This window comes from Phycodurus eques, chromosome 19 (assembly GCF_024500275.1).
Source record: "Phycodurus eques isolate BA_2022a chromosome 19, UOR_Pequ_1.1, whole genome shotgun sequence".
Taxonomy (NCBI): Eukaryota; Metazoa; Chordata; class Actinopteri; order Syngnathiformes; family Syngnathidae; genus Phycodurus; species Phycodurus eques.
In genome coordinates, this window is record NC_084543.1 from 2353338 (window position 1) to 2380495 (window position 27158).

Here is a 27158-nt window from a genome sequence, read left to right on the forward strand (position 1 = left end):
ATACAGCAATGCTAGCTGAAAAAGAAATGACCCCAAAAAATACAAAAATAAGACAAATATTAAACAAAACCACCCGAGTATTAGAAAAGAATACAAAATATGAAAAACAATGCCAAACTATTTGACAAAAATACCAAGATTAGACAAAATCTAATTTTAAAAGTGATTAGATGAAAAATACACAATTAGACAAAAAGAGAAAAGGCTTAGATCCCCCAAAAATATTAGAAAGGAAAATACAAAAAGTACTAGAAAAAAACATGTAAAAATATAAAATATACACATAAAAAATACTCCAAAAATATTTGACAAAAATTTGGAGGTTCCACTGTAAATGACTCGATGAGTGCAGAAAATGGAGCGATGACGTCCTCCTTGCAATTTGAAGCGATCCCCCTCGTATCGAGCGTTCTTCCCACTGGCACGACTTCAGCGTCCGAAGCCTTCTCTGCTGCCATTGTGCTGCTTTTTCATCAATGGCTGCCAAGCACAGGATTCATCCGGAAGCGAAGGACTCTTAACACGACAACGTGACTCAGAGTCGGAGTCTTGAGGATAAATCGAGCGCTCCCTCCCTCGGATGACGGATGCGCTCGCCGTCGAGGAAGACGGATGAAGCGGCTGCTTGCTTTGTGATGTCACAAGCGTATTTAGGCGCCTTTCTTTACTTATGACAAAGGGACTCATGCGTTGTTGATAACTGAGATGTTGACGCAACGCCACCGTGATGGATCGTACCGCGTCGAGAACGCTCAGATTCAGAGGCGGCCGATAGTAAAAAGCCGTCCGTGCGAGCGGCTGGAGTCAAGCTTCCGTCGCCAACGTTCCGGCTGGCTTTCGATTCACAGTTGTGGCATCATTTCGGAATATTTGGTGATAGCTGAGATAGGCTCCGGCACGCCCGCGACCCGCCCGAGCGGAAGCCAAAACAGAAAAGCTTCAGATAATCGTCCAGACTGAAAAATACGGAAGTAAGCCTTATCGTGCCGACAGAATATGAAAACGCACGCGAGGGAGAAAGTGAGGGAAAGGGAGAGCGAGGCAGCGGAACGACAACAACGTGTGATAAAAGTAATACAGTTGCTGCCTTGAGATCCGAGCTGTCGTCCGGACGTTTTTTTTTTACTTTGACTTGACGACAATGAGCAGTTTTGACAGATTATTATTATGATGATCCTTACTTTTACAATCCTTCAAAAAGGCTTTAACCTGATTATTGAAAGTTCAAAAGTTGCTGTCGAACTAAACTTGTGCATCTAAAACAAACATATTGCTTTGCTTCAGATGAGTCTGTTTAGCTTAATGCTAGAATGGAAAACTCCATAGATGGGCTAACAAACAGGCTCGGTGTTGTTACAATAAAGGCTAGTTCACACTGTGGTAAAGAAACACTTGGAGACAGTGTAACAATGTTCACAGGCATATATTTTTTATCCTCTGCGAAGAATGACTAATATTACTGCAGCTTACTGAGGAGTTTTAAGTGGTTCTGTATATCCATATGTCGGTACTGAAGCAAAAAAAAAAAAAAGGGGAGCAAAAACGGTTGGTTTCTTTCCATTCTATTTATGTCATTATTGCATGTTTTTTTTTTTTTTACAAAGCACAATATTATAGAGTGATATTTTTTCTTCTTAACAAAACACATTAGGAATGAAACGGGCATTTCAAGGCACCAGTGCAAGCGCAAAGTTGAGCTCACCGAACCCGATGAGGCCCAGCGTCTCTCCCCGGATGCGCGCGGCGCCGGACGCCACCTCGCGGATCTGCTCCACGCTCTGGACCCGCGTGCCCTCCCGGAGGGCCTGGTAGAGCCAGGTGTTCCGCCGGTAGAGGTTGAGGACGTGGCACAGGGTGGAGTCGGCCGTCTCCTCCACGGCCGCCGACGGGATGTTGCACACGGCGATGCCTGCCGCGTAGGACGCCGCCAAAGTGGCGGCACGGTGACACGATGCCAAGAAAAACAGGAAGCAAAACAAATTCTAATATCTGCATACTTTTTTCTCATCATTGTCTAATTTTGTTACATTTTAAAATATTCAAGAAAATCATAACATTGTTATAATAACTTGTATTTTGTATGCTTTATCTAATAATCACTTACATAGTAATAAAATATTGAGGGATTTTTCATGAAATGTATATTTGTTGGTCAAATATTTTGTACTTTCTTTGCACTTGTCTAATATTTTTGTATTTTTCGTCTAATATTTGTGTATTTATTATTTCTCATTATATAGCTATATTTATTTTTCAACATTTGGATTATTTTACAATATTTTGGAATAAATATTTTTGTATTTGTCTAATACAATATTTCCAACATTTTAGTATATTTGTATTCGTATGATATTTTGTATTAATTTCTACTACTTTTGTCACAGTATTTCTCCACCTCCCCAATACTTTGTACTTCTAATAGTTTCATATTTTTTCCCAAATGTATTTTACTTTGGATATTCTATCTAAAAAAAAAGTATCTTTATTTCCCTGATATTTGTATATTTGTCATAAAATACGTCTTCTTATATAGATTATTATCACATGTAGTATATATATACACATATATATACACATATATATATATATATATATATATATATATATATATATATATATATTATATTCTTATATATTTCATTGCAGTTTTATGTAATATTTGTATATTTTTCCTTAATATGTTTTTTATTTTTCAAGTAATATTTTTTACGTTTGTATCATTGGTATTGTTTTACATTTTTAGCATCAGATTTTTGTATTTGTTCTAATAACTTTGCATTTTTACTAATATTATATATATATATATATATATATATATATATTTGTAAATCAATTTTTCCCAAAATATGTAGTATTCTTCAGTGTTATTTAAGTGTTGTTTTCAGTGTTTGAGTTGCATCGTTGCGTATTCGTACCGAGCTCTCCGGCGGCTTTAATGTCGATGTTGTCGTATCCGCTGCCGATGCGGATGATGATGCGCAGCGCTTTGAACTTCTCCAGGTCCTCCCTGGTCAGGGTGATGGTGTGGTACATCATGGCCCCCACCGCCTCGTTCAGCACCTGCCCACCGAACAAGACCGGAGGGGCGATGAGCGCGTTTCAGGTTCACTCATCAAGTCTCGTCAATGAACTTTCTCCTGATTAGCGGATGAGCTCTGTTTGCTCTGCTGTCTATTGTTTTTTGCTTCAACTCAATGGACATTGTGTGCTGCTCCTTCTGCAAGTGTGCCTTGGCCACCTGGGGGCAGTTTAATACACGGAGACGGTCGCAGCTTGTCAGTCTGCCGCAGTAATACTCGTCGTTCTTTACGGAGGACAAAGAATATATGTCTTTTGAGTATTGTCATACTGTTTGTATACATTGTGTTGCTGCATTGTTTAGTGTTCTAAAACCCGTTCATAAAAGTATTATAGTACCGCGACATTGATGCCAGTTTCGTCAACCAGTAAAGGATTAAGAAAGCAGACTTAAATCAGGCAAAGACATACGGTTTTAGTTAAATGACAAAAAAATACGCTTTTGCCCCCGTCATTTGATGGCATGAAGACTTCAAAACATGCTTGACAACTAAACTCACAAATGAGCATCAAAACATTTGATAGTCGCTGGGAAAACAATGACATTTTCTTCAACTTGTGTCCAATGAACAAAAATCTAGTTGGACAAACCATATCAAGTCATACCTCAACTTAAAGGTCTTGATGTGGGCTTTCCATATCTGTAAATATGTTGTCAGTGTGCCCTCATTTGATGAGATCCTTGATTTAATGATGTAAAGAAGAACTAGAACTAGTAGACATTCCAACAGCTTCTTCCCTCTTGCGATCAACTTCTTAAACACCTAACCTATAATTCCATTACAACAAGCTGGCAATTTTTTGACTTGAGTTCGTTGTCACATTTCTGTGGGGCCAATTATGTATTACTCGTGCACTCACTGTAGTTGTCTCGCCATGCTGCACTATTTGCAAATACTGGCCACTCATGCCAGAGTAGCATCTGCTCCATTTGCACACTGATTGAGGAGTATCTGTAACATTTGCACAACAGACATTGTCCCAGATGATCGCACTACTCGTCACTTTAAACCGCATACACTCCTTGAAGTCTCAGCGCCCTTTGCACAATGGTCATTGCACCGGACTATTGCAATATTCGTCATTCGAACTGCTCTAAGTGCTAGAGGACTCTGCATCTTTTTGCACAATTGTTTTTTGTAAATGTCTTTATGTCCCCAAAGTGTTCTGTAATTTGACTGTCTGTTGTACTAGAGCGGCTCCAACTACCGGAGACAAATTCCTTGTGTGTTTTGGACATACTTGGCAAATAAAGATGATTCTGATTCTGAAGACTAAATCCATGCTTGAACGTTTGTCACCATATCTGTTCTTAGTTTTCAGAGCTTTGTACATATCAAAGCCTAACAGTCTAGATTAAAAGATAATGTCCTAGCAATGTTAAATTTGAAAAACCTGAAATTTTCTGCAATTTTTGTCCAATGTTCAAAAATCAAATTGTTACAAACCACATCAAGTCGCACCTCAAATGAAAGGTCTTGATGTGAGCTTCATATACCTGTAAATATGTTGACAGTTTGCCCTCGTGTGATGACATAATCGCCGAACAAAACATGCTTTATCAGTTTAAAGTAACTTTGTTCCGATTTGTGAGTTGAAGGTGAGGCAGATGAGCACAAAATGTATCATTTGGCTTATTCCTCTCACAAGGATGAGGGATTAGCACAGTAATGACCTTGTGCTAGGGTTTCACCAACCTTTCCGGTGAATTTCTTCGTTATCAGCAACCCTGTAAAACTGCCGAGTTTATGTATTGTCCCATGCGAATATATTGGAGACTTTCAATCTCCAGCACCTCCTCTGGCTATCACCGCATATTACGGCAAACTGCTGAGGTGAACATTACCGCCATGCTTTCCCTGATAAGACGGCATAACAACAACACAAAGGTATGCGGGTCTTTGATCGAATTGATCTCCATGCAAATGCTTGCCTTGGCTTCTTTGTTTTTAATATATCCCACTTTCATTAAAAAAAAAAAAAAAAAAAAAGCACGTAGCACTGTCTGCAAGATGCAGCAACAGATAGCACCCACCCATCTCGGAGGCCGTGTATTGTTTTTGCGGCAATAAAAAAAGGCAAAGTAATTACAGCGCAGCCCCCGCTGCACAGCGGGCGCCATTAAAACATCGCCACCGACGACATTCAAGCAAAACCGCGCTACTGTACGTCGAGGCTCATAGAGCTCAGTTCAGAGCTGCGGACGCAAACGCAGGGAAGATAGCTGCTATACAAAAAAATCGCATGACCGAAAGAAGGAAAGAAAGGAAGAAAGAAAGAAAAAGAAAGAAAGAATGAAAGAAAGAAAGAAAGAAAAGGTTTAACATGAGCAAATAAAGGCGCAAGATAGCGACGCAATGTGGTCACTAAGAATAAAATCGCAATGAGGGGGAAAATTTTGTTTTGTTTTACAAGAAGTAAAGCACATTGTCATGAGTGTAAAAAAAGATTAAATGACGAGTTTGCCTTGCATTTATGCTCATGTTTATGCATAAACCTATTAATGAAAAAATATATATATAACTTTACTCTGGGGAATAAATAATTACCTACATAAAGACTGACTGTGACCTTACAACTTTAATGTTATCATTTTTATGACTTCATTCTTGTAATTTAGTGACTAGTTTACCCATTGTTTTGGTAATTTCCTTTTTGAAAAGCGAACTTTATTATTGTAATCTTATGACTTTGTCCTAATAACATTATGAGAATTATTCCTCATAATATATTTAACATTTACATTTTTAATAAATCAGTTAGTCTTTCTTATTATTTTTAAATACATCAATAAACGTTCTTTATTGTACCATTTCCAAGTGTCAGTTAGGCAAGATGAACACAAAATGACAAAATAATTTGACTTTTATCTCATATTGAAAAAGAAAGTGAAGAAATATTCCTTTTTTCTTGTAAAATTACAATTTGATTCTCTCAAAATAATCACTTCTGTTGAATATTACTGACAACTTGTTTTCCTCCTATATTAGCGCTTTTTTTTTTCTTTTGTGAATGCTACATTAACAACATGTTGATAAATCGTATAATTATGAAAGTACAGAAATACATCAATCCTGACTAAATGTGTTCAAGTTTTCACCAATAAGACGAAAGACGACAGACGGCGATACCTTCTCGTGAATCTCCTGCGTGGACTGCGCGTCGCAGAAGGCGACGGTGGCCAGGTCCTTGAGGATGGGCATCTCCACCGTGCAGTCGCGCCCGTCCAGCAGCGCCACCAAGGGCCGCGGGTGCATGGGCCCGTTCATTATTTGGGGCCGGATACCTGGGCGACGAAGGGAGAGCGGGAGGAAGGTGAACATGGAGTATTGGATGGCGTAGGGCTAACCACAATCGTCATAATCCATTCTGTGCAACGAAAATAATTGAAAGCTCACTATTTGGCAACAGCAAAGACACTTGATGGTTATATTGATTCTATTAAATGTTGTTCCAACTTAAACATTTTCTACAGTAAGTATAGGCTCACTTTTTGGCAAGATCAAAGACACTTGATAATTAAATGTTGCAACAAATCAAACATTTTTGACAATACGTGGAGGCTCACGATTTAGCGAGCTCAAAAACACTCATTGTAGCTATTCATTTAAATATCGGTACAATTTAAACATTTTGACATTAGGTGTAGGCGCCTAATTTGACCAGCTGAAAGACACTTCATCATTATATCGATTCTGTTAAATGTCACGACACGCATCGGCGACAAAGAGGAGAAAATGAAGACCGTGGATGGAAGGAAGGAAGGAAGGCACGAAGGAGGGCAAGCGAGCAGTCCAGCACTGCGGAGGAGGAAGAGGACGAAGAGGAGAGGGGGATGAAGAGGAGGAGGACAGGAGCGGAGGTGTCGTCTCTCAGCCCGTTGTCATGGTGATCCCTCAACTGGCTTTGGCTGCCACTTTAAAAGCACTTTTATTTGATTTCTGGCGGCAGGTCGCGAGCATCCAGCTGACGACCGGCAGGTGCCTTCCTCGCGTCACTCGACAAACACGCGCACGCGCGCACACACGTACGAGGTCAACACAGCGGGGGAAAGGTGAGGCACGGAGAGCAATCTGTGACTGACATCAATACGAATATAAATGTCGGCAGCTGGTGAAGACGGAGCGATGAACGACGAGAGACAGGACAGATGAAAGGAGTTTCAATTCATTTCAACGGGGAATTAATTGATTGATTGAATTGATACACAAGTAAATCGAGTTTTCTTGGTCAGCAAATTAAATAAATTTGTAAGTTGGTTCATGTACTTTATCCAAATCATAACTCGAGCTTGACAAAGCGTAAAAAAACAACAACCTAGCAGCGATGAATGTAACAGCCTTGAGCGTACGCATGACTCACGCAGCAGGCTTTCAGTCTTTTCCTCTTCTCTCCATCTCGTTTGTCGCTCCTTTTCTCGCCTCCCGTTCCTCCGGGAGGGGGCACAGCCAGTACGTGGACTTAAAAAATATAATACTGATGATGATAATAATAAGGCATTCACTGACTTGATTTCTACAACGATGAAGAGGGTTGGATGTCGCGCACTGTTGAAATAAATCTGTTGTCCGCCACACACGTGCGAGCACCTCGCGTGTCTATCTGCCTTCATGTAGACTGACCGACCGATCAGATTCACCAAAATCACGTGAGATCCCCGTACCAAAACTTAAGACGCGGTATGAGCTGGCCTAAGTTTTGACGGACTTTCTCTTGAGTTGGTCTCAACCCCTTGGAATCTCCGTTCTTGATTTGTACTTGGCTCCTCGAGGTCTTCGTCTTGGCTTGGTCTCGAGTCCTTAAAGTCTAAGTCCCGATGTAGTCTTGTTTACAAGAGGAGATAACGGTGCAAAATCGTCGGTGCAAGTCACACCTCAGTCTGTTGACTGGTGAACAGAAAACGGACATCCGACAAGCTTGAGGGGAACGGCACCTGCACCTGCGGACCACCGGAGGGCATCCACACGGAACCGGAACCTTCGGGCCTGTATGCCGCACACATTTATTTACGACGCTTCGGTTCTTTAAGCGTGTTTACTTTATAAGTGTGCTGTCACCGCATGCATCCAATTCTGCCGCGGCCAAATCGCATCAAAGAAGCCAATAAATATCCAAAAGACATTTTTACAAGCTCTCAGCCGCCGTGAACCGCTGAACGCTTTCTTCGTCGCTCTGTCGCAACGTTGAGAAATAAAAGTGCGTGGGGGGGCCGCTGGGCACGTTCACCGCGGGGAGGCTGTGATAGCGCTGAAGGTGAGATACACAACCACGGGTAAAAACAACAGCACACACAACACACTGAATTCACTTAATGTCTTCGCAACGTTGATAGGGACTCTCGTTTTCCCTCTTGTGTTCCCGCTGGCTGCGCTTGTTACTCAACAGTTGCCTCACCACTGTGTGTGCGCGCGCGCGCGTGTTAGGAGGCGTGCATGTTCACAGAAGAAGCCAGCAGCTGTCGCAGCGGCGCCTGCCAAGGGACCGCAATGCACATGAACCACGAACACAACCGTAGAAACGTGCAGCTAATGACTAATGGAAATGAGCTTTATAAGGTCGGGTTTTTAACAAGGAAGGTGAACTTTCGCCGATTCTCCATTCAATTACCGACAGAACATAGCTAAAAGCACGCGCTGAAAAACGCACATACAGTGAACTCCCGTTAAACGTGAGGGATACGTTCCAGAACCATCCGAAATAGCTCATATAAAAACACGTTTAAATAGTTTTACCACTTCCATAGACTTTAAACACATTGTAAACAGCATAAAACGTAAAGCAAAATACTGCATGAGTACTGTCGTGTCTGCGCCTTTAAAGAGCGGGCCTGCGTGTGAGTGTCTGTGCGCGAGCTGTGGACAACAGCGGCTCCAGTGAATGTTCTCCCGTGCTGAAAAGTCCATCTGCGACTGTGGCTCTCCTTTCCCACATGAGGGCATTAGACTAAGTAAGTACGGCGCTAACTTGACTTACGAGATGAATTTGTTATGTGACAAAGCTTGTAACTGAATCAACTTGTATATGAAATAAATTGTCCCCATTGAAAAGAACTGAAATGCCATTAATTTGTTCAAGCTCCCCCAAAATACCCCAATGTCTGTTTTTTTTTTTTTAAAGAAAAATAGCACTGTTTGAATAATTATTGTTCGTTGGGACAAACAAAGTGTGTGCGTGACATGCTATTTGTGCTTATTGAAACGGTCTAAACTTTCACTACATTCCTGGTCATTTACTTTCCACGGTAACGCAGTTTCCAGTTGACAACCGCCGAAGCGCATGAGTCACGAATTACGGAATCGCCGCTAGCGCACGAGGGGCTAAAAGGTCAAGCGTCACGAGACTTGCCTCAGTTCGATGCTACTCCTCCGGTAGACAAATACGTAAGCATGAAAGCTAAGTCAGAGTATTGCCGCTGCCGCTGCTGCCCTCGGTGGAGCCAGCAACACTTAGTCAGAGTCTGGCAGCCCGACGCACCAGCACATGCGGCCAACATTTCCATTACGTGGCCAGCCTTTTCCTACCGCTGTGAGGGGGGCGGGTTGGCGGGCGGAGGAGAGCCAGGAGGGGAGAGGGAAAACACATTTACGAGCAGACAAGCTCTCCGTCGTATTATTGTCATCTGCTGCTGACGGTTACTTAGCAACCGCAAGCTGCTGATCGGAGGTGGTCGCCACCGGCTAACGGGGTTGGCGGATGGCGACCGACCACGCCGAGCTGAAACAGGAACTGCTAACATCACGGGAAGAACGGCAAAAGAGGGGTTGGCGACGAGCAAGAAACATCGGTTGGGTTCGGGTTGCAGGTTGGCCGAAGTCACCAACTAGTACCTTACAAAATCGGTTTTAGTTGATGTTGGAGGCCTCCGTTCAAAATGGAGTTCCGTTCCGTTCCTTGACTATTTGTGGGGGCATTACAACACGCTCTAACTAGCGGTGGTAAGCTACACTAAATTAGCTAACGATGTTTATGTACTCGTGTCGACTGGTAGTTGCGTATGCCAGTTCTGGTTTGCAGTAGACACGTTCCACTTTATCCTCTTGTTGAAGTGTGAAATGATCCTAAACTCTGGACATTCTTTGCCTTTTACACTCTTTCCTCCTGGCTTAACTTATTTTTTACATCGAGTGGTGCGTGTGGAAAAATGATCAGTGAAACGCTTCCAGGAAGAGATTTTGCTTCTACTTTCGTTGTAATGGAATTATTTGAGTTATTGGAATAATTGTTGCACGCCCTGGACTTAAGAGACATTTTTCCTAAAGGAAGCACTTCATTTCACATTACAGTGTTACCCCGCCTATTTGCGATTCGATTGCAAATTCACAAATTTGCAGATTTTTTAGGGGAGAATGTATCATCTGTTATTTGCTCTAAAAATTGCCTAAACGCTGATTTTGCTCTCTTTCGCAAAGGCTCAAAGATGCCAACGAGAGCCCTGTCAGATTTAAAAGGGGCGCTTTGGCGCCATCTTTTTGTATCGATTTTTATTTTATCTTAGAGCCTAGATAGATTAGATAGATTTTAGAACTCAGAGATTTTGAGCCCTTATCGCCCGGCCTTAGTTGACCGAATTCTGCATTTTCTTTTTGCTAGTTTTCTCACACTGAACGAGCGGCCTTGACATGCTGGTTTGAAAACATCGGCTTGCTACAACACACACATTCTTGGCTACTGGCACAGTACAGTACGTGAGCACGAGAGGCTTTAGCGTAACACACAGATGTGAACTCAGGTCACGCTCTCTCTCTCTCACACACACACACACACACACACACACACACACACACACACACACACACACACACACACACACACACACAGTGATGTTTCAGCCTTTATTCCACCAGAGGTTCTACCTCCAGCCTGGCAAATTACTCATTTACAAGGAGAAAAGCCTCCGTCAGGCGGTGGCAGCGAGAGGTCACCGCATGTGGTTTTTGGGAGTGTGTGTGTGTGTGTGTGTGTGTGTGTGTTGGTGAGTAAGCGTCCTTTGTTGGCAGTCACCACCCCCAAAAAAGTCGTACACAAAGGCCGCTTGTCCCACGCGGTGCCCCACCCGGCTGGCCGCCGCTAAGAAATTGAGCGCATGTGGAACAAAAGCTAATGTCAACAGCCTCCGCGCACCTCTATCCCGCCAAGTTACTAGCCATGAAGTGAGTGCTAAGTGTTAGCGAGTGGGGATGACAACACGGTGACCCAGAATACCCCCCACCCCCCGCCGCACACCACCAACCTACTCCCCCTTCCATCGCACATGCCAGACTTTATTAGACATCCAGAAAAGAAAGCAGGAAACATGCCGCTTGCCTGGAAAATGTTGCCGCCACATTCTTCCTCGTGTTTATAAACGTCGCATGGCGGGGGGAGAAAAATCACTGTTGAGGGTAGGGGGGGTGGGGGAAATACCCCCCAAAAAGTGGAAAACCAATAATCCAAAAGACAAACCCCCCTCCGTCTGGGGGGATCACTCAGATCGCGGCCACATCATCTTTGCCACGATGTCAGCTTGAAGACAGACGATGCAATTTTTGCCCTTTGAAAAATCTCGGAATGGCTGCTTCCTCCTCAGGCGGCCGCGGCGGCGCACCGTCTATTCATCGCTGGCCGCCACATCGGGTCTGGACGCGCTCCGCCAGCAAAATCCCTCCCTCCCTCCCTCCCTCCTGCTACTATTTCCCCTCCTTTTCCTCCTTCTTCTTCTCCTAGACGCTTTTTCGGGGTATGTTTTATTCCGGATCTGGACTGGTCCCACCCCTCCCCTCACGCGCACACCCCTCTCCCTCCCGATTATTTGGTTTGGTCCTCTCCTGCTTGTTTTTTTCTTCCTATTTCCAAAGCTACAAAAGTGGCATAATAAGCAAAAGGAATCTGCTGACCGAAGGAAGTCGAATTCAAAGCTTTTTAGGACTTTTTGATTTTTTTTTTAGACCAAATTTACCATTTTACACTACAGTCGCTGTAAAGTGAAAAGAAATGTCTTGTAAATTTGACACATTGCAGAGAAGAGTGTTGTTAATGATGGCAGATTTTAATGATTCCAAAAAAGTCTCCAACAATATAAAATGAAACTTACAAATTGTGAAAAATGAAGTCGTTCTCTTTGCGCTCAAACACAGTGGGCGTGTCCGCTGAACGTGTTGAAACCACGCCCCGCTCAACTGTCAATCAAGAACCACTGCTAATAACAGGAAAAATGGATACGAGTTCATCTAGTATATTTTCTTATGCCTAGCCATAACTCCACATTTGAACCGCAAAAATATATCCACTTGGATCCTCAGGTGGCTGGAATTTCCACACCACGACAACGAGGCGCTCTAAAGTGGCCACACCAGACCAAAAACACGCTCCCACGCTGGGTGTCAAGTCAGACTTTTAAAATGTTTTCCTCCCTCCACGTGTCGTGCGCGCACTGATGGCCGACAACGAGGCGCTCTAAAGCGGCCACGCCAGTAGACTATCCGCAGGGAAGATGCAATTGTGCCGTATAACCGCTGATGCCTCGACTTAGGCCATTAGCACAAGTGCGTCACACGCCGCCGTTTTAGCCATGCCAAACCCCCCAAAAAAATCATGACAACTGAAATTAAAAAAAACGGTTTAACAATATCTCTGCAATTCAGTACTACCGAGTTCACAGTCTTTGCACATTTTCACCAATTCGAAACAAATCTTTCAAATTCACTTTACAGGGTCTTTACTCATTCCAAACCCTTTTTGTTTACATTGTAAATGAAAATAAAGGCCTTCATTTGGGGAAATCAAATTAAAAATATTTGAAAGATTTGCAGGCAGCCTCTGGAGTCACAGTGACTTTACGCTAATCCACTCAGGATGTTATGGTACGCCAATAATCGTATCGAATCAGTATGTTCCTCCTTTTTCAGGTCATGGTTCAGTTTGCATTGGGTACACTTTGCGAATCAAATGCAAAACCTCTTTAGAGTAAACAGGAACAGAATTAATGACGTTTAAAATGAATTGACCGCTAAATATTCTCTTTTTACGAAAGTGCATCAACAACATTTGGTTTACTTGTGAGACAACGATGCAGATAAATGCAACAGTAGCACTTTGAGCAGTCACTAATCACAGTAGTCACAGTGCCTGCTAGCCAGTGGCTGAGCTGCACCGTGTTTGTTTACAGAGCAACAAGAGCACCGCGACCACGACATTGCCTCAGTACATTTTTGCAATGTGTTTTTATTTTGCAGCAGTTCAATAGTTCCCTAGGGGAGGTAAAGATGGCGGACGATTGACCGATTGCTGCGCCCAACGAATGCGAGTGGGCAAAAGCAGTCTGTTTGGAATAACAATGTTGCCAGGGAGAAAATTAAAGATAGGGGGAAAAAACAACAACAACATAGAGGCCGCTGTGATTCCACGGCAAAAGTCGTTATCAGTGACGGTAAAGTGGAAAAGGTGGGACGCACTATTTTGATCGTGCGTGAATGTGCGTATGCTCCGTGTGTGTTTATGTGAGGAGCGAAGTTGGCAGATTCCACTTCCTGTCACACACTGTTTGTGTGTGTGTGTGTGTGTGTGTGAAAATGAATGTAAATGATATGAATATCAAAATGAATATATGAATACAAATATGAATAGATATGTACTATTCATATGAATATACATATCAAATAAGAAATTATTGAAAAACTTAAGATTTTTAGAAAGCTATGATGTATAAATTATAAAAATGTATCTATTTTCATCCCTCGAAAATTTCACCTGGCAACCAATTGACCAACGATTATAACTTCTTCCTTGGGAAAAAAATAAAACCCTTCATTTCTCATGAAATTCTAATCTAGTGCAAAAAAATGTTTTTTACTTGAAAAAATTAAGACTTTATTCTCAAAACGTGACTGTTTCTTACTTTTTAAAGACAAATAAATTGTCATGAGAACCTTTTCCCGCCCAAAAAATACAATTGTATTATTAGTGCGTATTTGTTTTTTGTCTCGAAAAATTCTGACTTTATTCCAAAAAAAGATGACAAATTTCATGAGAAATTATTTCAACTTCATTCTCCAAAAAATTTGCCTCTAAAACTTTATTCTCATAAGATTATGACTTTTTGTTGAAGCAAATAGGAAAAAAATACTTAATTCTCAAAAACTTTATTCTCATAAGATTATGACTTTTCTTGAAGAAAATAGGAATTCACAAATTTTGATGTGAAAATTAAAACCATTTCTCGAAAAAAATATGCTACAATTTTTTTCTTGACAAAAAGCCTTTTTTCCTAAAAGAAATGACAAATTTAACAATTCTCATAAAATGAGTCTTTTTCTTAATTTTTCTTTTTTTTGTTAAATAATTTACATGTGATGACAAATTTTTCGCATGAAAAACCTTTTCTTTCATGAAAAAATAGAATTATATTCTCACGACATTACATTAAAAAAAAAGACTTTCAAAAAAAAAGAACAGGAATTTTAAGTCTTAAATATTTAAAAGATTAGGACTCCCCCCCCCAAAATATGCTTCTTCCGTTTTTTTTTGTTTTTTTTATGAAGCCACACTTTTATTAGCATGTAGTTGTGATGGATGCCAGTACAAAGTATCTGAGCGCAAACCCCCACCACCCTCAGCAAATCGTTGGTGGTTGGGGCTAATGGTGGCCAGATGGGGAAATTCTGACATGTCGCCCAAGCGTACGTTTACTGTAAATTCCCGCCGTCCGCCCTTTCTTGGAAATAAATCCAGCCGTATGCTTTGAGGACGTCAACAAGTCATCCATTTGTTGTGATCCTGAGCCGAATCAGCTGAGGCATCGACAAATTGTCCGAGTCTTGTTTTAGTGCCCCGTGCAAGGATTTTCCCGTGGGGAGCGCGCCCTATTCTTTAACCTTGGCTAATTATACTGTAAGCGCCCTTTTTTTGCAACCGCCCAAAGTTGGCAGGCGAAGCGCAGGCGCAGGGCCTGCTTAAATCCGCTTAAGGCACTTAAAGAGATTTGAAGAAAGCAAGTGCGAGAGGACGACCGGCTCTTCGGCGGCCTACACCGAGACCTGACCTGGTTTCTCATTTATTTCCTGGTATTTACACAGGAGGCCAAGGGGTCTTATCCAGTGTGAGGCACCTGCTGCCGCCCCCGCCCGCACCCCTAACACCGCCACCTCCGCAGAGGTCCAGATAACAAGCCTGAGTCAACAGGGCCGCTTTGCTTTCTCATCAAACCAACCAATGAGGGACCGAGGAGGAAAACAGTACAGAAAAGACGAATACAAACTACTGATTAAAATGACTACAGTGAACAAAACGTACTTACTTAGAGCTTATTTTCTAGGAAAAAAATACTATTTTATCCTCACCATGTTATGAATTTCTTCTCAGAAATCACCTCCCAAATCACTTTACTTTAACATCATAGATGACTACTTTTTTTCCTTGCAAAAAAATACAACTTTATTCTCATGAGATTATGATTTTTTTATCCCCCCCAAAAAATATCACATTGTTTTTTTAAAAAATCTTAATTTTATTCTCAATATATTAGATTCTGTTGCTCAAGAAAAATCGGTCTTTTTTTTTCACTTAATTCTTAAAAGATTAGGACTTTTAATTGGAAAAAAATTCAACTACATTTAAAAAAAAAAAAACACAAAGTATGACTATTCTTATAAGGTTGTAAGTTTTGTTCTTAAACATACATACTTTTTTCTCACAAAATAATCAGAATACGTGTATGTTCTTTCTATATGGGAAAAAAAAACACATTACAAAAATGTTTACTGTTTAGGGGAGGCTGGAAGAGATGAATGGCATTTCCATTCCATTCCGTCAAATGGCCGACCCCCCTCCCCTGTGGCCTCGGGATGCACTCAAAAAGTGCTTTCAAAATCTCTCGAGCTCATAAACTAAAACAATATTTTCCCCCAACAATCGCGGAAGTTGCGGAAACAGGAGCCATGAGGGACACGCCCGCCCCCGCCACTGCGTCCACGTCGTACTGTCGGCTGCAGGTGGCCTCCAGATGTGGGGACTGTGAGGAAGGGGGTCATTCTGGCACCCTTTTAGGACCCAAGGCCCTCCTTTGCAGTGACAGGAGCCATCTGGCCAGGCAGACGTCTGGCCCCCCGATTACACCAGCAAATAAAACGCACACATACATGCGCACAATGCGTCCAGTCACCCCCGCCCTCCCTATGCTGTCACACGGCTATTAAACCGGGGAAACCGCCGCCCAGCTGTGCTCCAGCAGGATTTGAATCTGATCTCCTAAAAGGCGTCCATCTTGACAGATGATATTTCACACGTCTTCCCATCTAAAATATTATGCAGCTGCAGTTTTTGGGTCACACAACATGCCTCCCGAGACACCTGACACCCGCGTGCGTGGTCGTCACGTGCTCTCGCGTATCCAAAAGTGCAATCATCCCAAAGATAGTGAGAATTCCTAAGACAATACTGGCAGTCCCTGTCGCCGTTCTTTGGATGTTTAGCAATTAATGCAAAGGTCCTTCTGGAGATTTTCCTCGTAATAACACGACATAAAAATCTTCCAAAAAAAAAAAAAAACTTTTTTCCTCAAAAAAATAGATTTTTCTTGAAAAATACACTTTTCTTCTGAAAGAAAAGACAACAAAAAATATAGATTTTTTTAATTGAAAACATGCACTTTTTTTTAGCTTTATGTTTGTTTCGATAAAAAGGGAGTATTCTCATAAGAGTACACATTTGTTCTCTAAAAATTATATTTATACTTAAAAAAGAGGACTTTTTTCTCGAGATTCGCCATTTTATTCTTTTTTAAAGCACATGTTAGTCTTATGACATTCCAACATTTTATCCCCAAAGAAATACTACCTTCTTGGGAGAAAATATTTTTTCTTTATAAAAATTGAATTCTTGTAAAATTCTAATCTTTTTGCTTGGAAAAAAAAGCATAGACGAGATTTGCCTTCCGTCCCCCTAAAAATCAGACTAAGTCTCATAAAATAGACTTTTCCCTTGAAAAAAATACAACTTGATTGCTGAAAAATACAATAAAATTCTGATTCTGGTGTGCTCGTCGTTGACATAATGATCAGGTTGATACGAGATGATAACATTTCACACGGGACCTGCTCCGAGAGTCCCCTGCTGTGTTTGATGGCGACGTGTAGCATTGATTTTCCTGCAGATCAAACCGCGGGACATAAAGACAACAGGTAAAATAAGAGGGAGGGGGCTACGACAAGGGCCGCGCAACCAGGAAGTAATACGGTGCGTCAAAGCTACCCAGCTAGTGGCTCGTTGTTTTCCCCAAAAAATATGACAGCGCTACTGTTTTTTTCCCTTTCATCTGCAGCTTTTCATCTTCCTCTCCATTTCCCCCACCCCCACTCACTGGCCAGGGGACAAAGGTAAATATGTGTACCAGGTAAAGCGATCGGTAGATCTTTGAAACAGCCCGGCAGTCAGATACACCACTCTTTACACTTTTTTTTTTCTTCTATTAATTCACACGGAGAGAAAGAGAGCGGTGTTGTGAATAAAACACACAAGGTTGGCCAACACTTCAGAGAGGATATTCAATATCCATGAGCTTTTTCATTTCACACTGATGAATAATTCAGGGTGACCTGCCCACAACTGAGTGTAAGAAAGGAAGAAAGAGAGCGAGGGGGAGGGAGAGACACTCAAAAAAAAAAAGGAAAAAGGATGGAGGAGGTGTGCAGAGGTGGTTGTCTGTTTTTGCAGCTGTTGCCATTTGACAAGCACAGCGATAATGTGAAATGGCGGCAGATAATTGGGGAGGGAGAGGATGTTGCGGCACCGCGACGTTACGTTAAGAATTGATCGTTAAGGATTTCTGTGCCTATTTGTAGAAACCTGGGGCAAAATGTAATGCTGGGCTATCCCTATAAAGAAAGTTCAGAGATATGGGTTCTAAATACATGATACATGTTTGAGGACACGCGCGCAAAGACTGAGAAATATGTAGAACTCAACTGTGGAGTTATAATGTTAAATGTTTTTTCACCACTTAAGTTTTCCTGATTTTTGGGGCGTGGCTAAAACAGGCCCCAGTGACGCAATTGGGCCCCCTCTCGCTAATTATATAAAAACTTGAGCGCCTTCGTTCACAACAGTGGTTATCTAGCGCAATTGCGGCACGCAGATAGTGAGCTAGCTATGCCCCCCACTCTGAAAATGCATCTTCCGTTCGGATAGTGCGCCGACACTTTAGAGCGCTTCGTTGTCAGTCGCGAGTGTGCTGACATCGGAGCGGAGAGAAAATCGGGACTTGGTAGATTGTTTTTGCTTGGTTTTGCAATTCACAAAAATCCCCAACTATTAGAAGGAAAAATATTTGATTAAATATACCCAAATACCGGATAAAAAACACAAATATCCGATGAAAAATACAAAATAAAAATGACATGAAAAATTCAGTAATATTATGAAAAATCTGCATTTTTTTTTTGTGACATGTCTAAAATCTAAATTTTTGGACAAGTTGTGACCCAGCACAGAGGTCAGCTGCCACCAAGCACACACAGCAACACAACTACTAAACTGTCACAAGCAGGGGTAGTAAAGCTGTTCCTCATTTGCTGAGCAGGGTTGGCCAGCATCGCCAAAGTCGTTAATCCCCCTGCGAACAGAGCAATGCTCCGGGGGAGGGATCCGTCGTAAAAGGCTTGTTTTTTGTGTAATGTGACAATCTTTGGCGCAGCCTGCTATCAAGGCCGTATTTCTGTCCCAATCAAGAAAAAGGGGGTAAGTAGCGCGGGGTTGTGCAACATTTGCCAGCTTCTGAAATATGGTGTTGGTGATCGGATGTCATTTACAGTATACAGAAGATTGAGGGGGAGTCTTTGGCCCAACACATAAAGACGCCTCCACACTGGGATTCAGACATGTCTCCGAAATTGAAGACTCTGTGATCTTCAGGGAAGCGTAAATATTGAACAGGTTTAACGTTTATGATTATGGGCCTCAACTGCTTTCCGAGCAGGGAGGGAAAAGCCCTGTTAACACACCCCATACATAAGGATAATTGCTCAGGATAATTTTCCAGCGACATTGCTGTCTTTCATCACAAAGGAAGCAAAATGTTTTGATTTGGCTCGATTGTGAGTATGCGTGCAACTCGCTTTACAAGATGCTTGAAGTCAGCAGTCAAAGCCAACGTTTTGCCGAAGCGCAACACAAGACACATAGGGAAGAGAGGACGTTTAAGGTCCCGTTCCCTGACGTCCTGCCCTCAGCTTGGACGGACACAAACACTTCCCTGCTGCTGCTGCTGCGAAAAAGAACGTGACATCTGGTTGTTCCCGAGTATCCGTGTGCAGGAGAATCAATTTTATGGAGAACTCGTATACAAAGAGTTGACCACCCTTCAAGTGTGAAATGACAGTACCTGCCAAATCTTTTGGGAAGGGAACATGCAAACTCCACACAGGAAGGCCAGAGTCCGGATTTGAACCCCTGACCTCAGAACTGTGAGGCAGACCACCCCCAGCCCCCGGTACTTTTATGCTGGGTTACGTAACTGTCACAGGCAACATTGACGGATTCCAGACATTTTTTTTCCCTTAAAGGATCTGCCATGTTTTGACAAATGTCCCAGGAAGTTCTGAATAAAACACCTGGGCGCGATGTCAAAAAGTCGTCGGTTGATATTTCCCTTATGGCTACAAGGCACAAACGTTCCCGCCTCCCAAACACACCACGCACATCCGCAAATACTCCAGCTAAAAAAAGATCCTCAACAGATTATCTCCTCAAGGAAACCACGTGACGACACCCCATTCACCTTCTCCGTTAAGCCAATTAAATGTTTAGCTGACGTCACGTGACGTGGAAGCTACCCACCTGCGCCGCTGCTCTGCGGGCCGCCGCCGACGGACAACTCCATGGCCAAGGCGCGCTTCTCCCTACTTTGGATGGGAAGAAGGGAACTGTTGAGACTAAGCTGGACTCAAGCGTTTAATGCCATTATTAACGCGGCTTAGCCAACCAAGACAGCGCGCCGGCGGAGAACCCTCCCACCACCCCATACTTTATATAGCTGTACAATCTCAACTTTCTTAAAAACCCTGTAAAGCGAATTCCGAGATTTGTCCGTACTGGTGAAAATGTGCAAAGACTGAGACGCGTGTAGCACTCAACTGTGGAGCTACAGTAGCTATGCCTACACCCCGAAAATGCATATTCCCTTTGTACAGACCGCTGGCATGACAGCTTTAGAGCGCCTCGTTATCAGCCGTGAGTGCGTGTGTGCCACAGAGAAAAGGCAGAAGAGCAAGGGGGAAAAATTTCAAACTTTATCCCCCTATTCAAACACACACTAAAGTGAGCACTCATTGAGATTGCGTTGCATTGTCACTCGAGGAGGCAGCATTTCGTCACCAAGCTACCGAAATACACTTGTCACATATACCCCACACCCCACGTCAACAACTTAGCCGAACATTATTATCACGTTATTATCAGAAGCTAATGCTGGTAACACTGTTAGCTAATGCTAATCTGTGTTAACGCTGCAGCTGCGCTTACCTTTTGGCTTTGAAATCGTACCGCTTCGGCCGCTGTGTCAAAGTGGTTCTTTTACTTATTTGGCCATCTACCTGATCTTGTCATTGGTGGACAAACTCAGTGTGGTTTGCGGTTATCGTGTTCATTATCGTACAGAATAGCTTGCTTACAGACACATTTTCAGAAAAAGGCAGAGAAACAAAGCTTTACTGGGTTGTTTAATTTCACACTTGATGGGTGAGCAATTACTCCAGAGATGCAACAATTTGTATACAAGCCATTAAAAAGGCAATTTTCCATAATATGTTCCCTTTAAAATGTCCTAAATTTTGACATTAGTGTATCCCGTAGACCTCCACGACGTGTCGTTGTGTGTGGGAGAGATGCTAACGAGTAATGGAAGGTCTCCCGAATTAATCAATCATTGTGAAAGGAATAATACGTCGCGGCTCTTCAATACGCAAGTTTGAACATAAAGGGAAAAAAAGAGGCATGGCGAGAGGCTCTTCACCAGTTGACAAGAAAAAAAGAAATCCTTCGAGAAGTAACTGGTGACAAAAAGGTAATTATTTGCGCTCAATTTTCTCTGGTTCCGAGCAGGAAAAAAAATAGCAATGTCCCCTTTTCCCCCTACTTCCCTTAAATGTGAAGATTACCTACCTTCTGATTGCCACCAGAGCCAGGGTTGCCTGGCAACACGCAATTAACAAGTAGGCTTTCTGATCGTCTGTGTGCGAGGCCTGGTCGTTATTAGATGAAGTTACTGAAGCAACAAATATCGGCGTCATGCAAATTAGTTTGTTGCGCTGCAAGGGTAGCATAACAAAAAAATACTATAACCTTGGGAAAAAGCAATTCAGTCCACCTGGATTTCTTCAACAACACATGGAGGAAAGCCCTTTCATCAAAGTTATTCATTTATAACTCGTTCAGAAGCCCAGGGAACCATTACGAGTGTACTTTATCAGCTGAAAAGAAGAAGGTTAAAAAAACAGACTTAAAATAAGATTTTAAAATAACCCTCATCGCTGTTTAACATAGTTGAAAAATGTTGGAAGAACTCTTGACAAAGATAACTTTCGGTCTTGCCTTTCACAACCAAAGCATGCAATTTCTTTCATGGTCATCGCTCCATACATCATAGGGAATAGATTATGTTAAATAGAAAAGCCTTTGGAATGTTTTTGTAAGTCAATAAAAGCAAAACAAATGTGCATTTAATAACTTTCAAGAAGAAAGAGGATACTTCAGTTTCGTGATTACTGTCAGAAGTATGTCGACTGAAATAAATGAATATTTAAGATGCACCGCAAACAGACAGCAAGGTGTCTCTAAAAACCGATTCCTATAATAGCCTATACACCGGCCTATCCTATTAGACTAATTGGATTACTGGCAGTTAAGCAGCTGATGAGGAGAGAGTGCAGAGTAAAATAACAGGGACGCTGATATTTACCAACCGAAAAAGGATGCTGGATGCCTGATTTTGTTTTATATTTAGTCTATGGAAAACTAGACTACCAAAATAAGACTCAAGGTGAATTCTCAACATGAAAAAACTAAAGGTTGCTCATGAGACGCATTTCAGCTTTGTGAAACATAATACAAATGCTGTAATATGTGTAGTAGTAGGCCCAGGATTTCGCTCATTTTCATTTGTCTTAAAGTTACTGACTACTGTAATTCTGATCTGCCGAACTAAAGGTGACAGAGAAATGAGAGGTTAACGTTACTTGTGTCAGGTGTGGTGGTCATGGTTGAGACAATGACAGGTGGACCGGTGCGGCGTCCCACCAACTTGGTGTTGTTAAGGTTTTGCGCTCGGAGAGCTGTGGAGGAAGCGGCTGCAACAACGTTACTCTCTGGAGCGGCGTTGATCCCTTTCCGGAGGAGTTGCGGACTGTGAAGAGGGCTCAGAGCCGCTACCGGCGACGCCGGGGGAAGGTTGGGGGCTCTTTTCATCAGCTCCATGGGGGAATAAGAGCCTGAGAAGGTTTTGGGTGCAGCTCCAGGGGTTCCTGGGGCGGGTAGGGGCTGTTGGCCAAGAGCAGACATGGCGAGGCCAGTGTGGGCGTTGTACATGGAGAAGGGTCTTCCCTGGTTTACAGCATTGCTATATCCTCCGGGGCTGATTGGTAAAGCTCCAGTTGCCAGGGGGCGCGGTGCTGGATAAGTGGTGGTCTCTAAAAGGTGTTGTGACGGTGCGCTGTTGGGTCTTCTCCCGAGAAACTCTCCCAATCTGGGGGACACCGTCTGGATAGTGGTGGGGGGTTGCTGCATCAGTCCAGGATCCATAGTCAAACCTTGGGGCTGCACGTAATAGTCGTTGCGGTGGCTGAAGCTGTTGGATCGGGTACGTGGTGCAGTCCCACCAGTCTTGTAACCGAGCACAATGCGGGAAAGAACGCGGGCCTGGGCCAAATTCGGGGCCACTGAGCGGACGTCGTGGTCCTCCATCATCGAAAGCATGGAGAAGGAATCAAAGCCATGTTGCAGCAGGAGTGTGATGGTACTCTCAGCCAAACCTTCACCTCGTAAAAATGCTAAAAAGGCAGAATCTGCCATCTTCCTGGGGTCTGTAGCGCTAGGATGGTGAGGAGAAAAACCAGAGGACATTCCTGCTGTGGCAGCCATCGAGGCAGTGCTGGGATCATAGTTTGGGTCATAAGGAAGTCCCTGGGAGGCTACAGGTCCGTAAACACGAGGGAGAGTGCCGTCCATTCCCCGAGAAGCCGGATCCACCGCGGAACCGGTGGAAGCCGACTGGTGGAGCTCCAGGGACAAGCTGCTGAAATCGTTTAACGGTTGGTGAGCAGAGACAGACAACTGCTCGGCGGCGTAATTGGGAAGATGGGGCTGTGGTCCGTAGACTGCAGGTGAAGGAGAGCTGCCGGCAATACGCTGAGCGTCCAAGATAATCTTAGATCCCAAGGTTTCCCTGTACAAACGGCTCAGCTCATGAACAGGAAGGGGAGGAGGTGGCGGGGGAGGAGGCAGTGGGGGAACGGGGATAGGTGTAGAATCAGAGGCCTGCACAGAAGGTGTGGCTCTCGCTTGCGCTTGATCCCATGAAGGCCTCAACGCCCTCGCTCCGTGCCCGTAATGCGAGGCTGATTTCGTGAGCAGGTGATAGTTATCTCTATAAAACCCAGACTCTTCGGGTGGCTGACCAGTTGGGGTGGCCTGAAAATAACCATGAAGCGGGGCAGCACCCCGGCCTGACATGGCTTGCTTTTGGTAAAGGCTGTCGCAGAGATCCGGCTGAGAGGTCTGCCTCATGAGATGCTCCTGCTCCGGTTGGTGGACCTGATCACGCGGCGAAGAACCAGCGACCGGGACCTGCCTCTTAAGATCCAGGTGTTGCGGAAAGCAACTTCCAGTTTCACCTCCGCTTAGCGCCAATGAATTCCTCAGATCGGGAATGGTCCCACAGTAGAGACAACGACTCACGGCCCCGTCTCTCTGGCCCTGAGACCAATATGTACCCCCGTGGGCCGCAGAACCACTGAAAGGCGACCGCTCACTTAGGTTAGGCATGAGGGAAGATAAAATGGACCGCTAAAGGAGAGGAAAAATAGACAAGTGTTGTATTTCAACTCTCCAATTACACCTGTGCCTATCAAAAAGGGAGGAGCGAAGAGGTGAAACGCTACCCTCACCTGATCTGCAGCTGTAGGTCCCCCCCTTATCCTCATTCTTACGTCTATGCTATCATGTGACTCTTGAATCAATAATTCAACCCCAGAAACATTAGAACGTCATACAACATACAATTTTGGGGGAAGGTACAACTCCACTTCAGCAGGGTTAATGCCGGTGCTTGCATTACTTTGAAGACAAAAGCACCCATTGGTAGACGCAGTGATCCAGAGAAGTTGCCACAGTGGGATTAGCAACAAACTAAAACCTGCTTAAATCCTCTACTTGCTATGACATCACGGGACCACATAGTACACACTGCAGACTTCAAAAACGTTTTTGTTAGCCAGATGCCATGTTTAGTGGAATAGCAAGTGGTGTTACAAGGTGACATGTCAGTTAGTGTGGGTGGTAAAACCTTAAAAATAAAATCTTGGATTCTTTTCACAAACATCCAAGTCCAGGGTGTACCCTTCCCTATCGCTCAAAGTCAGCTGGGATAGGCTCCAGCTCAACCAAGACACAAATAAGGAAATGATAGAAAAGGTATAGAAAATATAGACAGTGGATGAACGCGGGACGTTTGAAGAGGTGAACTCTGTAAAGGAGATATTGCGAGCAAAAGAAGCAGCGGCGAGTGCTGCCATTGGTGATAAACTTGTGTTTAAACAGAGGAGAAAAGAGTGGCAGGAGAAGAAAGGCTAGCGCTGATAAAGATGTTTGGGGAAAACAGCTGATAAAGTAGAGCGTGGACAAGCTTTGACTTTCTCACCTTCAAAACAGACAGCTTGGGGATTGGATTGGACAGCACCGGACTCTGATCACTCTATCATGAGAACTGTTTCTATTTTGTACGTCGTAATAAAACAGAAGAGTCTTGAGGGGCATTGTCTGGATGCTTCAGAGGCCAGAGATAAGCTAAATTTATTGAGTGACAGGGACCACTGTTCCCTTTACAACTCATGCTGCCAGGTTCTTTTCAGGGTGCAGTGATGCAACAACTGATAAGGTAGAGAACCGGATTCGCTATCATTTCGTTTCACGTCACCATCACCAGGAACTTGGTGTCCACCACACACATCGGAACAGGTTTACCATTTAGGACTGTCAGCCCCCGACCCCACATCACAGGATAAATCGCTCAGGATCATCATTGAGAGACATTTAATAATCGGGCCTTTGCTGACTTCAATCGTAAGGGAGGGAACATGCTGTGCTGTACACGTCTGTACCTCACTTGAGATGACTTACTTTCCTGTAAGCGACTGACTGGAACAAATTGGGAGGCGATAACCTCGGTCATAAACGAAGTTGCATTGTCCTAAAACCCGTTTCTGGCTACCTTCTCAGGTACTCTGAGCTATAAAACACCGTACTAAACTCTGGGTTGTATCAATCTTAGCCATCACTCACAATAACACCGTCTAATAAGCCGCTTCATTCACATTCCCCCGCTCCCTGACAAAGCAATAACCGTACGATCTCGTGTATGCGGCAGGCTGCTAAAACCACAACCCAGATATCATGTCAAGTGATTCATTTCCCACAGTTCATTGGCAAGAAGCAGCCAGTTGCCAAATTTCTCTTGTATGCCTCTCGTGAGGACTGCTCCATAATTAAGTGAGCATGCCATATTACACTCGTGCAACAGGGACTCGCATGAATAATACAAGAAAAAGAAAGAGTCGAAGTATGCTATTTGGTGCCAATACTACAAAAGCTCTCAGTACAATGTGGTGAACAGAGGTCCAGCTGCAGTCGTGCCTTTGGAGCAATCTGGCCATCTTTCTAGGGCACAAGATGCTAACGGCGGGAATTGACGGGCAGGCAAACAGAGATAGCGGCAGAATGATTTAGGTAGCTGCTGCTTTACAACTGCTGAGCCATTAAACTTTCATGGCGACTTCATGAATTAAAGCATGACTGTGGGGAACGAGAAGTTTCTCTTCAATTACCGTGATTGTGCAGTACCTTATAGCGCTAATGATCCTCTAGACCCTTTTGGTTTCAAAGTATGGAGGGTAACGTTGTCAAGAGTTTTGTATTTTCTTGTAATATTTTTTTTCTTGAAATATCTCTCTCTATATTATGGTATTTTCTATTTATTATTTTCAAATATATTTGTATTTTCCTGTACTATAAATATTTTTCTCTAGTATTTTTCCTCATTATTTCTTTATTTTTCTGTTATTATTGTTGTATATTTCTTGTCATATGTTTCTATTGTCTTCTAATACTTTTGTTGAATATTTACATATCATTTTCTTTCAAATATATTTTTGTCTAGTATTTTTTTACATTATTCAATTTTTCTTGTCCAATATTTAAATTTTCTCTATCATTGTTGTATTTTTCTGTAATAGGGAGTATTTTTGTTTTCTAGTTTTGTATTTTGTATCAAATCGTTCGCATTATTTTCAATTTTTGTGTATTTTTCTTCTAAAAATAATTTTGGGTGTCATATTTTTAATTTTTCTTATATGGAAAATTGTGACCTATAACCTGTAAAACTCAATTTATTTATTTTTTTAATCTTTTTGAGAGGTGATGTAAAAAATAAGAAAATGAGATAATAATGTGGGGTTGCACAAGTATGGACACCCTCTTCTAACAGGGATGTGGCTGTTCAGAATGAACCAATCACATCTAAACTCAAGTGGGAGTTAGCATCTACCACCATTTCAATTGCTTCTGATTAGCCGCAAAAAAAAGCTCAACTGTTCTAGTAGGCTTTTACTGACATTTTTTTCCTTTCTAGCATTCTTCCCCCTTTAAAAAAGGTTTCATTTTGTTTTTCAATTGGGTTCTACAGGTTATAGGTCATATTCATGTCGCAAAAAGTTTTGAAATGATTTATCTTGGTTAATTGTTTCTATTTATTGTTTTTTTTTTTTACAAAGCAAAAACCTGGCATTTGAACAGGGGTGTGTAGACTTTTGACCAATAACGGTATTTGCCTTCCATCTCAATTT

At 42.8% G+C, this 27158-nt stretch overlaps 1 protein-coding gene across 6 annotated transcripts in view; it reads right to left on the bottom strand.

Annotated features, from left to right (window-relative positions):
• Positions 1-27158, bottom strand: part of LOC133417587 (C-terminal-binding protein 2) — a 72216-nt gene that overhangs the window by 10182 nt on the left and 34876 nt on the right. Inside the window, exons 1-4 of one of the 6 annotated variants that reach the window (XM_061705413.1) lie at positions 22281-24561; positions 6210-6364; positions 2916-3060; positions 1703-1909 (exon numbers count right to left, since the gene is read on the bottom strand). In XM_061705413.1, the coding sequence (XP_061561397.1) occupies positions 1703-1909; positions 2916-3060; positions 6210-6364; positions 22281-24084 (2311 nt within the window). In that variant the 5' untranslated portion in view covers positions 24085-24561. Of the gene's footprint in view, positions 1-1702; positions 1910-2915; positions 3061-6209; positions 6365-11382; positions 11753-19884; positions 19978-22280; positions 26639-27158 lie in introns of those variants that run through there. The other 5 variants (XM_061705417.1, XM_061705418.1, XM_061705414.1 and 2 more) reach the window with 5 other exon arrangements.